Source organism: Chaetodon auriga, chromosome 15, assembly GCF_051107435.1.
Source record: "Chaetodon auriga isolate fChaAug3 chromosome 15, fChaAug3.hap1, whole genome shotgun sequence".
NCBI lineage: Eukaryota > Metazoa > Chordata > Actinopteri > Chaetodontiformes > Chaetodontidae > Chaetodon > Chaetodon auriga.
The window spans coordinates 245493-260000 of record NC_135088.1 but is presented as its reverse complement, the minus strand read 5'-3'; the positions used below and the strand labels follow the sequence as shown (position 1 = coordinate 260000).

At 40.6% G+C, this 14508-nt stretch overlaps 2 protein-coding genes across 2 annotated transcripts in view; both read left to right on the top strand.

Annotated features, from left to right (window-relative positions):
• The window catches only part of slc13a5a (solute carrier family 13 member 5a), a 20752-nt gene extending 20506 nt beyond the window's left edge, over nt 1-246 (top strand). The window contains exon 13 of the mRNA XM_076749641.1: nt 1-246. This exon is cut by the window's left edge and continues 1333 nt beyond it. The gene's annotated coding sequence lies outside the window, so the exon portion shown is untranslated.
• Nucleotides 247-2156: 1910 nt separating this feature from the next.
• Nucleotides 2157-6744, top strand: med31 (mediator complex subunit 31). Its single transcript, XM_076751292.1, has 4 exons — nt 2157-2345; nt 3617-3691; nt 4636-4732; nt 5168-6744. The coding sequence occupies exons 1-4, from the start codon at nt 2336-2338 to the stop codon at nt 5379-5381; spliced, it is 396 nt and encodes a 131-aa protein (XP_076607407.1). The 5' UTR covers nt 2157-2335; the 3' UTR covers nt 5382-6744.
• The last annotated feature ends 7764 nt before the right edge of the window (nt 6745-14508 follow it).

Genomic DNA, 14508 nt, shown 5'->3' with positions numbered 1-14508 from the left:
CTCAAAAAGACACAAGAAGAACATAGAGGATCTCTTGTCCCTGTGAATTGGGTTTATTTTAAGTAGTCAGAAAGTATACTGAATGTTTTGTATTGTTGTCTATTTAAACAAGTTTTTATTTAGTAATATGTAAGTAAGTGACTGAGTGTGTACTGTACATATGTGACATCCAGAGTTTTGTACCATGTTTAGTACATTGTTACTAACAGTTGTATCTGGTGTTAATAAAAATGTATCTTTAATGAACCTTTGACTATGTAATTAAAGTAGTAATACTACAAGTAATACAAGGCTTTGTAGGTAAATATCGTGTATACATTTTTTTTATTTCAAACTAAACCCAGTTCTCATCTTGAACATAATACCGAAGGTGTTGTTACTCCATTTTCGCATTTCTATAATTTTATAAATTCTATAAATCATTGAATTAATTTATGAAATTCAAAGCTGCATTCATTGATTAAGAACAAGAAGAACAAGCTGGGAACACAACATGGGTCATTTCATCATCTTGTTATAAAATAGATTTGTCTTACATAGTAACCAAAAGCTGCCTACTTCTATGTCCAGCAGACACAGAGCAACATGGCCATTCAGCTGGAGTTGTGTTTGTGACTACCTGATGAATGTAGTCCAAGATCCACTTTCTTTTGGTGCTGCTTTTCCACAACTGCAAGAGAGAAACTTTCATGTTACTCTTTCAACCATTGTTATTAAAAGATTATTGATTAGTGCAGCTTTAAGGCTGTCTAAAGCAGACTTGCCTCTTAGAGTTATCTCACAGAGTTACACACTGTGAAGCCTAGACTATTAAACAACGCAAAACTGGATGCAATGCATGTATGAAATATAAAGATAAATACAGATATGGAAATACTGTAGTTTTTACTTCAAAGTTTCTTGGCTGGAGTTACAGGTTACTACTACTACTACTTACGGGATCTTTGTTTCTAATCTTTCGTTAAGCTTATGAGCTGATAAATGTGACCTGGCCTATTAAACTACCCAACAGTATAAAATAACCAGACAGAGCAGCTACAGCATTTGCACACTGCCAAGCATCAAAATAAAAGAACAATGGCTTATTTTAATCAGTGATGCATTAAGTATATTATTATTATTATTATTATTATTATTTATTTATTTATTTATTTTTTAACAACACCTGTGTACTTTTGGACTTTGATTTATAATGTTGATTGATTGCAACAGAGCCCCTGAAAGTAAGAATTAGTTTTTTCAGAAATTACTTTTGAGATCTCCTAAAGTAAGTGTTTCATTCCTTTTCCCATAGCAAAATGCTGGGCTGTATTATGATACAGGTTTATGTACTGCACATTGAGAGTATATGGCCCTCAGCTGTCACTGCTGCTGTGTCACTGCAGCTAGATAGATAACTACTGGAACTATTTAATAAAGTTAATGAGCCTACGGCTCTCTAGACGATGTCATAACAGTGTCTGACTCTGACAGACTGTGACTGTGACTCTAAGCATGGGATGACAGCTTTGGCATAGTTGTGGCTGTAGTCACAGCTGTGCTTTGGTTACTATGATTCTGGCTGTGACACATTAGTGTTTGAAGAATGTAACATTAACTACCTGTAAGGGTTGTGTGTGTGCAATGAACTGACATGATTGTGCTGGCTGAGCATCAAAGTGAGGCTACTGTGTTCCTGAACTTCTGTTGTATTTTAACAAACATGTCATATCTGATAGAAGCACTGCAGATTCATATTCTGTGCAGTCTTGGCTAATGTCAATAGGACCAGTAAAGAGTACACAAGATGGCTAAAAGATAGATAAAACTTTATTGATCCCATGCCGGGGAAATTCTCTTGTTACAATAGCAGAATTAAAAGTATAGGTAGAAAACAAATAGAACAAATAGACATTAAGAAGATAGAAAATAAAATCAGGTATAGATAGTTATAGATAGCTAGTTATAGTTATAGTTATAGTTATAGTTATATAACATCCAGAGTTCGTGTTATAATTATATAATATGTAATGTGTTATAATTATATAACACTGTCCTCAGAGCACTACAGGGACTCGGTGTCTCTGTGTCATTCAGTCAGGGGCCTGTTGTCAAATGTCTCCCTCTAGCAAACAGACTATGAACGTCAGCTGACGTAAATCGACGTAAATAGTCGGAAAAAGAGTACTGATTTCCGGCAAATACGGTTTAGCACTTTTGATGGCGGTGACTTAAAAGCAACAAAGACCGACGCTCAGAAATTTATTCTCTTATATTTTAGTTGAGTGGTTATCGTCGTCATCTAAAGAGTGACTGTCTGCTGTTTTTAGAACCGCGTCTGTCCGTAGCCGGCGTCATGGAAACAGGTTTGTAGTCGATATTGTAGCTGCTTCATGGGTAGATAGACGGAGACTCCCAACTGAGTTCGCTCACGGACGCGTAGCCCCAGGTTTATCGCTTCATGCGCTAATGTTAGCTTGCTGCCATAAGTCCTTATGGAGAGGGCGACATTAAGATTAAGGATGAAAGAAATAAAATATATAATTTGAAGTAACGTAAGTCGTCTTTACATATTGTGAAGAGTAAGTGTTTGTTTGAAATGACTGTAGGCCTTTTCTGTGTAACTGAGACTGACCTTTGAATTTGGAAAACATGATCCGACATTGCCGTTTCAAAAGCATTTAGCGAAATTATTAAATTTAGCTGTTGTGACGTTACAAGTTACAGACGCCTCGCATCATCGGAAGCTGTAAAGATATAACTTTTGTTTCTTATTACAATTTAGTGCAGCGCGGTAAATCACACCACATCGACAAACTAAGCACCGTTATATTGTCAGATATTTGAATGGAGTCTGGTGCGTTCTGTCTTCAGTCAAGGAATTTATGAGTTAGCTTCATGCATTACGCATTAGAATTGTTTATGTACATACACGACTCAATATATTAATGTAGACATTGTTACAATGATACTTGGTTATTGTTCTTATTGCTTTAGCGACTGGGTATTTGTCATTTGGCAAAAATGCCTTTTAGGTTGTATGTGGACGGTGCTATTCCGATCTACATCAGAAATTATTCCAACTAAGGACACTCTCATTTATCGAAAAAATGTGTGTTTGAGCATGGTCTAAGACTTTTTCTGAGACTGACTGTATGTATGTATGGAAATATGTACACATTCACATTAAATCCAATTAATTATTTAATTACTATTTGACTGCTAGCATTCAGCTGATAAAGAAAACTAAAGTGTTAAACTAGTGTTATGCATATTTAAAAGGCATTAACTCAGTATTCAAATGCAGTTATTACATAAACCCTTTCATTTGTTTCTATGATGTAACATGATGAAGAAGACATTTTTGTATTTATTCTAAGCATTTTGATATGACACATCCATAGTCTGTTGTTTCCTTTTAAGACTGTGATAAAAACAAATGTTGTGCAACTATAATGGAACCAGATTAACTGAAAATGATTATTGTAGAAATGTTAAAACCTGCTGTCAGAATTGTTTCTCTAAATCTGCACTGCCTAAAATTTGATCACCTCTTCAGATAGAACGTATCTTCATCATCATGTTGTAGCTTAGGTGTATTTTGCTGTTAAACTGTTGTGTGTGCTTTTGGGTCCAGAGGAGCAGGCCAGGAACCGTTTCCAGTCGGAGCTGGAGTTCGTCCAGTGTTTGGCCAACCCGAACTATTTAAACTGTGAGTGACAGCAGACAACAGCTCGGATATTTCTCTTTTCTGTGTGGTTTGACTGTCGACAATTTCTGATGTTCCCTCCGAGTTTAAGACACTTTATTTCATTATCAGGCTCAGAGGCCATTGTGCTTATTGACTGTCAGCAGCTTCAGAATGAACATACTGGTATCAGCTTTTAAAAAATGTCTGTGGGATGAATTCAACTGCCTGGTGCAGACTAAGGTGACTTAGAAGAGCTACACCCCTGAGCACAGTTCCAGTGACGGAAAATTCATGCTACAATTCAGTTCAATTCAAAAGTTAAGGTTAGATGGAGGTCTATAGTTGGCTAAAACCCCTGGATCAAGATTAGGCTCTTTAAGAAGAGGTTTTATCACAGCTACTTTTACAGCCACAGCATTCAGTATTTTAGACAATAGTGTGTTTCAACTTTTGAAAACTCCAACACGCACTAATATACTTAGTCTTTTTTTTTTTTTAATTTTGGGATCTTTTTCTGTTTTATCGTTAGATTATATTCTCTGTAAGTTTTATGTAAAAGACCGGTTCATTTAAAGAAATCCCAAATCAACAACTGCTTCTAAACGCTGTCTCATAACATTGTCGCTATTTTGAATTTAGTTAGATTACATAGTTCTTTCCTGAAAGCCCCTTTGAAAATTATTGACCTTTAAAATTAAACATCAATATTTTATTTCCCTCTCAGGGGAATTGAGTTTAAATGTTGTGTTAAAGCTCTCCCCACACTGCCATGAATGTAATTCTGGTGGAGAAATAGTCACCTTAATACTCCAACAACTGTGGGATGAAATGGAACACTGACTGTGAATCAGACCTGACCACTCAACATCGATGTTGAAGCTCACGGATGCTCTTTTGGCTAAATGTGATCAAAGTCCTGAAATCCTGACTGATAACACTGACTTCTTATGTGTTTGTACCTCCAGTTTTGGCTCAGAGAGGTGTCCTGAGAGAGAGGCCCTTCATTAACTACCTGAAGTACCTGCTGTACTGGAAGGAGCCTGAATATGCAAAGTTCCTCAAGTAAGCCAACCCATGCATACCATAATTTATTTTGACTCAGAACCACATGAACTGCTCTGCTGCTCCAAATACTCACTACGGCACCAAATGTGGATTAATTCACCACTGAAAATAGTCCTCAACAACTGCTCTATTTCCTCCTGTTTATTTGAGTAAAAACTAAAATGAGCAGCTGAAGTGAAACCATATATTTGTGAGATGTTTTTAAAGAACCAGTGGGCTAAGAGCCACAGAAGTCAGAGAGTACTGAGAGACGGACTAACACGTCGGTTTGGATCTAAAAAAAGAGTTACAGCAGACTGATTTGTTAAGTTGCAATGATATTGGGATCGAGTGTGTATCAGACCGCTCCACTGAAAACCAGATCAGTCTTTCCACCTTCAGTCACAAATGTGATTTTCTTCAGTACAGTCTGAATCTGCTCTCCCTCTGCAGGTATCCTCACTGCCTGCACATGCTGGAGCTGCTGCAGTACGAACACTTCAGGAAAGAGCTGGTCAACGCTCAGTGTGCCAAGTTCATCGACGAGCAGCAGCTGCTGCACTGGCAGCACTACTCCAGGAAACGCACCCGGCTGCAGCAGGCGCTGGCCGAGCAGCAGCAGCCGCAGCAGCAACTGCCGCCACATGGGAACGCCACAGCAAAGTGATGATGTCACTGGAGGTGGGAGGAGGACTGTACATGGGAACGTGTGGGATAGTTAACGTGGAATATAGCTTGACTGTTTCTGGATTATTGAGGACAATACTGATGTTTGATACTGACAGTCAGTCAATTTTTTTGTTTGTTTGCTTGTTTACGTAAATACATACTGTTTTGATAGGGATCTCTTCTTGTGGTATTTAAAGAATTGCGACCAGGATATGTACAGTACTAGTGGGACATTTTACAGCATAAAAAAAAAAAACTTATCAGTGCTCGGTAGACCAACACTCATCAGCTGACATATACTGATACTATAAATCTGTAATAAGATACCACCCAATTTATCAGTCCAGCACCAGTGTGTGGATCCTTGTGTAGCAGAGTTAATAATGACAAAATGGCAGCTAAGTGTTGAACTTCTTGCCAAGTGACATTGGTTGTTGAAAATCTTTTCACTTGTCAGGCAGAGCTGTTGTTTTCTCTGAAGCAAAATAACATCAGAAGAAGAAAGCAAACTGATCTATAAGCAGGAAAAAAGCAGTGTTAGGTGGCTGCCAATTAGAAGATAGACGGTAAAATCAATAGTTTTTCTGCAGAGTATCTTCCTGAGGAGACATTTCTCTGTGAGAATAAATAGCGGTGACATCATTTGAGACAAAAATACAACAAATTTGATCAGTGGATCTGTGACCAAAATGTGGGAGATAGCCGTGCAGGGCTGTGATGTGGAGCATACAGTACTGGATCAAGGTTTATCTAATCTTAACTAAAGACTGAACATTTACAAGTGTAACAGATGGTAAAAACAGACTGCAGTGGGCAGTTGGTCGCTGGTTGAGAATAACTTAGATATATAGTGAGTATTTTATGCATACAGGAACATTCATTTTTATTTACATTGCTTCCTCTTGCCTAATTCTATTACTTTCCTTTTTTAATAAAATATTTGACATTGTAAGCTTTTATGTTGCTTTTGATTTCAGTTAATGTGTTGACAAATGTAATATTTGCACCAAATTGAACAGAAATGCTTAGTTTCAAGGCAAACAGTGAGAAAAAGGCCATCAGCACTAAGGAAGTAATGCTAACCAAGCTAGCTAAGTTTTGAGCCGATGACGCTATTATTCTGAAGGACTCTGGTCAGAAGTTATTATCGTTATCAGAACAGTCTGAGCTCTGATTTAATTGATTTAATGTCCTCATTCACCTCCGTCGTCTGGGTCTACCTGTGTTGGTATGCTATCGTGAATACACCCCGGAAATCTGGGCTCGTTCTGACTGAGATCCTGCGAGAGCTCTGTCACTTCGAGCCCAGCGCTGCCTTACTTCACCTGTGACCTGAATAAATTCTACATCTGTGAAGTGAAGATTTCTTCAGTCTTGTTCTTGGGCTTCCAACAAAAGAATCGGGCTAACAAATTTGGTGCCATGACCCAGATTGGTTGACTCTGAGACCGTGTCCGATTGATGACTGCTGGAGTCAGTCGGAGGCGGTTTTTCAGACAATTCCAGGCACGCCTGAAACAACAGTTATGCAGAAAACCTGTTTCTATTCAAAATATCTGCACATTGGCCATATCAAAATAAATTGTCTGAACAAGATTATTGTCTGATCGCTAAAACTACAGCAAATTTGGGAAAAGTGTTTGGTCTGTTTTTTTTTCTTCTGAATGGTCACATGCAAAGTAAAAACACATAGTCTCACGTGAGGGAAAGTGAATAAGTGTCCCAGTGTTACTTAAATTGGCTAGAATAAAAAGACATTGTATTTTCAATTACTAAAGGACATTTTTGATTCCAGGAAAGCCTGATGCCGGGAGAATAGTGATTGTCCCTATGCCGTGTAAGACGATGCTACTACAGGTAGTAAGGTTATCCACTATGGCATACTTAGTATGTGCAGCGCATGTCACTCAATATATTGATAATGAGTTTGAGCAATGGAATCAGGAGAAAAAGGATTTGGCGTCTCTCCAGACACAATTGGCTAAATCACAATTGAAAGAAATCAGAGTTAAAGTAAATTAGAACAAAGCTTCTGCTAAACAGTTGCTACGGCAAGCACCACCACAACCGATGCCTCAGGCCCCTCCTCCTGCCATGCAAATGCCGCACGGTCCTTACCCTGACCCACCTTCCTATCCTGACAGACAGGTTGCTCTACAGAGCAGACCTTGGATTGACAATAGAAGAAGGGGAAGTAACATTAACAGGTCCAGATCAGGACCAAACAGAAATGATCAATGCTATTGATGTGAAGGCTACGGCCATTGGGCTAAACAATGTGAAGCCTGACAGTACCAACCACAAAAAGTGACTCCTCGATATGATTATAAGACGTATCCTCCCCCTCCTCTCCCTCCTCATGCTCCTCCACCTTCACACCCAAAGCAGGAAAATTGGCATCAGGCCCCCCAAACGGCACAATAGGGCTGCCCAGGACTGACAGCAGGTGACTAACTGTGTTCTGATGACTTGTTTCTTGAGTTAGTTAGACTAACAGTCAACGGCCAGGACAACATGTGTATGATCGACACAGGAGCCAGGTATTCCACTATAAATATGCCACTCCCTCCATCGAGGAAGACCGTACCTGTTGTTGGCTTCTCGGGAAACACAGAAGAGTGGCCTCTGTCAAAAACTGTCTCATGCTTATGGAAGTCCCTTGCTTTTGAACACTCATTTTTTCTTTCTCCCTCTTGCCCTGTGAATCTCTTGGCCAGGGATATCATGTGTTCACAAAACATTTCCTTGCTCATGGCCCCTGATCATGTTGATATTACCTTCTCAGATAGCTCTGTATAACGTTGTGCCACGCCGAAGTGAGCTATGTGGCAAATGGTACAAGCGACTGCCAATCCCTCTGATGCTGCTAATGAACAAGGGGTGGAGATATGGTGGGGACTCATTTCTGACTTTTCCTCCACCCCAACACATGACACCCTCTCCCCCTGGCTCCCTTGGATTTCTGTCTTGCATTTCAACACTGATCCACCTGACCCACGCCATTGTACATTTAACTATGAGCTGTATGGTGATGAAAACTATGATGCTTTGTGGGACCAGAGAGTATCCCATTGTTGAGACATGTGACATCTATGTAGGTCAGGAAGGTGTGCCTGCTGCTGTTTCCTTACCCGCCTCTGTGGAGATATTGTATGCTATGGCAAACACATCCACCCCTCACATTACTCTGAAGGTAGCTAATGGAGGAGAAGCTAAAAACCTAGGTCCCATGGTGAAGCGTTGCTTGGCAACATGTGTTTGGACTCCTAGACAGAATAAAAATCTTTGCTACTTGCCTTCCACGCAGACCTACATGATTCCTCATGTCTCACACACTATATTACACCCGGAAAAACACTATTTGTCTCGAACACATGGTAGAGAAAACTCTGATCACCCACACACACAGGCGTTGCTAGACAGTCTGTCTCAAACCCTGTGGTCGACATGTTCCACTGACGTTGGTCTGCTCAACATTCCACCTATCTCTATCCCATTGAAGCCCAACGTTGTTCCTATCCAAATACCCACTCAAGTCTGACCAAGTTGCGGGTATCAAAAACACAATTACAGGACTATCACAGGCAGGTGTTCTTATACCTACAACCTACTCGTGGAACACTCCCATAATCCTGTTCAAAAGCCTGGTAAACCTGATTATCGCATGGTCCGTGATCTCAGACCAATCAACAAAGTCATTGTTCCCACAAACTATGACATGCCGAACCCCTATACCATGTTGAATGCTATTTCGCCTGGCCAACAGTTTTTCTCCTGCATTGACTTGGCTAATGCATTCTTCTGTGTGCCCCTGCATGAGGACTCTCAACAGATGTTCGCTTTTTCATATGAGGATACACACCACACATTCTCGTCTACCTCAAGGCCTCATTGACTCACCATCCATCTTCAATCATGTTCTGAAACTACAGCTACAATCCTTGATGTTGCCACAAGGTGTCTCCCTTCTCCAGTGTGTGAATGATATTCTTTTAGCAGTTCCTGACTCGGATTCTATCATGACTGCCACTGAAATTGTATTATGTCATCTTGCTGACTGTGGGTTTAAAGTTTCAAAGTCCAAACTCCAAATCAGGAGACCTCAGGTGACTTTCTTGGGTCGTGTCATCTGGTCTTCTAGCCTGCATATGACCAATGCCCAGAAGACAGACATTTTGAGTCATTCCAAACCAACCACTGTAAAATCCATGATGCAGTTTCTGGGGCTAGTAACATACAGCAAAAACTTTGTACCTGATTTTTCCAGTTTGGTGGCACCGTCGAGAGCACTAATCACACATGCTTTGATACAAAAACTGTAACTCTCTGTTACAGTGGACGGCAGCAGCGGACAAAGCATTTGTGGATGTCAAGACCGCTTTGTCTAACGCAGTGTTTCTCAATTCCGGTCCTCGGGCCCCCCTGCCCTGCATGTTTTAGATGTTTCCCTCCTCCACCACAGCTGATTCAAATGATCGGCTCGTCATCAAGCTCTGCAGTGGCTTCATAACGAGCCACTCATTCGAATTGGAGCAGGAAATATCTAAAACATGCAGGGCAGGGGGGCCCGAGGACCGGAATTGAGAAACACTGGTCTAACGCATGTTCTCTTCATGCTCCAAATTACTCAGAGCCGTTTCATTTGGATGTTGACGTAAAGAACAGTTGTATAAATGCTGTTCTTTTTCAAAAGGGGAAGAGTAGGAGTACAACAGTCAGGAAAGTGCTCATTTACTATAGCTCAAAATTACATAATGTGGAAATAGGACACTCTATATGTGTCAGACATGTGGCAGCTGTAGGAAAAGCAGTACAAACGACCTCTCATATCACCATGAGTAATTGGACCATTATGCATACTACACATGGAGTGAAAGCCTTTCTTTACTCCAACGCATTCACACTATCAGCACATAGAATCCAAGACCTACAACAACTGCTCAACAAACCTCACATCCATTTCACCAGCACAGGAGCTAATATGGCCTCACAGTTGAACACTAAACAAGACCATGACTGTGAAGCAGAAACTAATAAAAAAAAATGCAACTACACTCTACGTTACACAAAGAACCGATCGAAAACACACAAATAACACTATATTGCGATGGACATAGTCATCACGCACCGTCTGGCACATTAGTAACATCATATGCCATTGTAGAAACAACATCTGATGAACTGGAGATAAGAGATGCACGAACAATTTCACAGCCAGCATCAGCTCAAATGGCAGAATTAGTTGCAATAACAGAAGCGTGCAAATTATCAAAAGGAAAAACTACAACCATTTATACTGACTCAGCCTATGCAGTTCAGGCTGTACATGTGGACATGTGTCATTGGAGAAGAAAAGGTTTTGTGACCTCAGGTTGCACCCCTGTTAAACACCTGAATCAGCTACTTGATCTCTATTATGCCCTGCTTGAACCAAAACAGGTTGCTGTAGTCAAGTGCAGATGGCATCAAAAAGGAGATGCCAGAGTAGCGAGAGGTAATAATGCAGGAGACATGGCAGCAAAATCAACAGCAGCAATGTATATAAACAAATGTCTCAGAATACATCTGAGGATAAATCACATCGAGACCTATGTGTACAAAACATTAAACAGCTTTGAGAAGCAGCTGCTCCATCTGAAAAACAGGCATGGGAAGAAAAAGGAGCCACAAACGATTCCTCAGGACTCTGGAGGAAACATGAAGGCAAAATAGTAGCTCCAGCTGGACTACTGAACTTGCTATGTCAGGAAGCACACAGCAGAGGTCAGTGTGCTAGCTCAAAAGCTATGGCGCTCATTTCACAACACTGGTGACATCCACACCTCAAAGACATTGTAAAATATTTTGTACAGTCATGTGAGATATGTAATCAATTTAATCCAAAGGTCTCACTAAAAGCAGGACTGGGTAGTTTTCCAGTTCCAGATGCTCCATGGAAAAAAACTGTACTTGATTTTACTGACATGGGAGCAGAGCACAGAACAGAAAGTAAAAGATACCTTCTCGTTTGTGTAGATTAAATTTCTAGGTGGATGGAAGCCACACCTACCAAGAGCGAAAAAGGGAAAGAAGTGATAAAATGGCTCACGAGAAATGATACCAAGATTTGGAGTACCAGAAGTGATAAGATCTGACAATGGTACTCACTTCTCGAATGAAGAACTAAGAAAAGTGGAAAAAATGTTTGGGATCAGTCATAAATTTGGCGCAGTTTATCACCCAGCGTCACAAGGACTAGTGGAAAGGGCAAACAGAACAATTAAGGAAGGTCTAGCGATTGTGCAGACACAAAATTAAATTGGATCGAAGCCTTACCTATTGTGTTGTATAACATAAGGTCCACTTCTAATGCCACCCTGAATGTCAGTCCACATGAGATCTTGACAGGGAGAAAAATGCCCTGTCCATTCACTACTGCACCAACAGACTCACCACCTGTTCTGTTGCAGTATGAAAATATATGTGAATATGTGAATAAACTGAACAACACTGTGATCAGTATATCTCAACGGGTAACAGAGATACTCACCCAGGAGCAGGACCACAATACCTCACCTGTTGAAGTAGGAGACTGGGTCCTCAAGAAAGTCAACAAACTCAATTGGTCTTCACCCAGGTGGAAGGGACCATACAAGGTAGCAGAAGCTACATCACATTGTGTGACGGTATGGTTGACAGAAGACAGGCTGAGTATCTGGATCCACAAAACACACTGTACACTTACTCAGGACCCAACTGAGAGAACAATGTCTGAGTTTAGGACTGGCTTAGGAACCTTATCTACTAGCACTGACCAACACACTGGAAATGATGATGTACCACAGACTGGATCAACCCCAACGGACCACACCCTCTAAAAAAGACTCCACTTTGGAGACTAGGGTTTAGTACTCGAGTAACTGTCATTATATTAGCCACATTAACATTAGTAATTGTAGTACCAATCCTGTGGTGGGACAGTCAACAATCTGAAGCTGACTGTGAAGCAGAAACTAACAAAAAAAATGCAACTACACTCTACGTTACACAAAGAACTGATCAAAAACGCTCAAATAACACTATATTGTGATGGACATAGTCATCACTCACCGACTGGCGCATTAGTAACATCATATGCCATTGTAGAAACAACATCTGATGAACTGGAGATAAGGGATGCACAAACAATTCCACAGCCAGCATCAGCTCAAATGGCAGAATTAGCTGCAATAACGGAAGCGTGCAAATTATCAAAAGGAAAAACTACAACCATTTATACTGACTCAGCCTATGCAGTTCAGGCTGTACATGTGGACATGTGTCATTGGAGAAGAAAAGGTTTTGTGACCTCAGGTTGCACCCCTGTTAAACACCTGAATCAGCTACTTGATCTCTATTATGCCCTGCTTGAACCAAAACAGGTTGCTGTAGTCAAGTGCAGATGACATCAAAAAGGAGATGCCAGAGTAGCGAGAGGTAATAATGCAGGAGACATGGTAGCAAAATCAACAGCAGGGTACAATGTATATAAACAAATGTCTCAGAATACATCTGAGGATAAATCACATCGAGACTTATGTGTACAAAACATTAAACAGCTTTGAGAAGCAGCTGCTCCATCTGAAAAACAGGCATGGGAAGAAAAAGGAGCCACAAACGATTCCTCAGGACTCTGGAGGAAACATGAAGGCAAAATAGTAGCTCCAGCTGGACTACTGAACTTGCTATGTCAGGAAGCACACAGCAGAGGTCAGTGTGCTAGCTCAAAGGTAATGGCGCTCATTTCACAACACTGGTGGCATCCACACCTCAAAGACATTGTAAAATATTTTGTACAGTCATGTGAGATATGTAATCAATTTAATCCAAAGGTCTCACTAAAAGCAGGACTGGGTAGTTTTCCAGTTCCAGATGCTCCATGGAAAAAAACTGTACTTGATTTTACTGACATGGGAGCAGAGCACAGAACAGAAAGTAAAAGATACCTTCTCGTTTGTGTAGATTAATCTTCTAGGTGGATGGAAGCCACACCTACCAAGAGCAAAAAAGGGAAAGAAGTGATAAAATGGCTCACGAGAAATGATACCAAGATTTGGAGTACCAGAAGTGATAAGATCTGACAATGGTACTCACTTCTCGAATGAAGAACTAAGAAAAGTGGAAAAAATGTTTGGGATCAGTCATAAATTTGGCGCAGTTTAACACCCAGCGTCACAAGGACTAGTGGAAAGGGCAAACAACAATTAAGGACGGTCTAGCGATTGTGCAGACACAAAATTAACTTGGATCGAAGCCTTACCTATTGTGTTGTATAACATAAGGTCCACTTCTAATGCCACCCTGAATGTCAGTCCACATGAGATCTTGACAGGGAGAAAAATGCCCTGTCCATTCACTACTGCACCAACAGACTCACCACCTGTTCTGTTGCAGTATGAAAATATATGTGAATATGTGAAAAAACTGAACAACACTGTGATCAGTATATCTCAACAGGTACAGAGATACTCACCCAGGGGCAGGACCATGATACCTCACCTGTTGAAGTAGGAGACTGGGTCCTCAAGAAAGTCAACAGCCAACAATCTGAAGCACAATCAATCCAAAATAAGACCTATGACTCAGCACCTGTCCCCACAGACAAACACACAATCCACACCAAAGAATAGAACTAAAAGACAGTTACATGGTGACAAATATGGAACCAAAATTGAGCTGAATGTGACTCATGATCAGGCTCCTTAGTCCTTTAAATTTGATTTGTGTGATGCCATAAAGTGTGGATCGTCACCCCACAGTTGGAGAGGTTATGATGTATACATGTGCATTTTCATGTGGGGACAGCCCACCACCAATCCATGGTGCCCTAATTGGAGTTATGTGTATTGGAACTCTGGACCATGCAGCTATACAGCCTCCCCTACCTCAGACAATTGGAATGAGCTTAAAAACAAAATTACCCTAATTCAGGACCAACATACCAGGTCCACAGAGAAATGCAACCCCTTAATTGTAACTGTAAAGAACCTTACGCAGTCACCCTGGGCATCGTCTGATGACCATTTCTAGTTGGCATTAGGAGAAGACATTACTGGCAAGAACCCATTAACACCCATCAAAATAACTCTGCTACCAGCAAATACTAC

Bases quoted from the DNA above. Each gene is read 5' to 3' on its own strand.
- med31 (XM_076751292.1), top strand. The intron at 3,692-4,635 runs GTGAGTGACAGC...TTGTACCTCCAG, and splicing joins CAACCCGAACTATTTAAACT to TTTTGGCTCAGAGAGGTGTC. The intron at 4,733-5,167 runs GTAAGCCAACCC...CTCCCTCTGCAG, and splicing joins GAATATGCAAAGTTCCTCAA to GTATCCTCACTGCCTGCACA.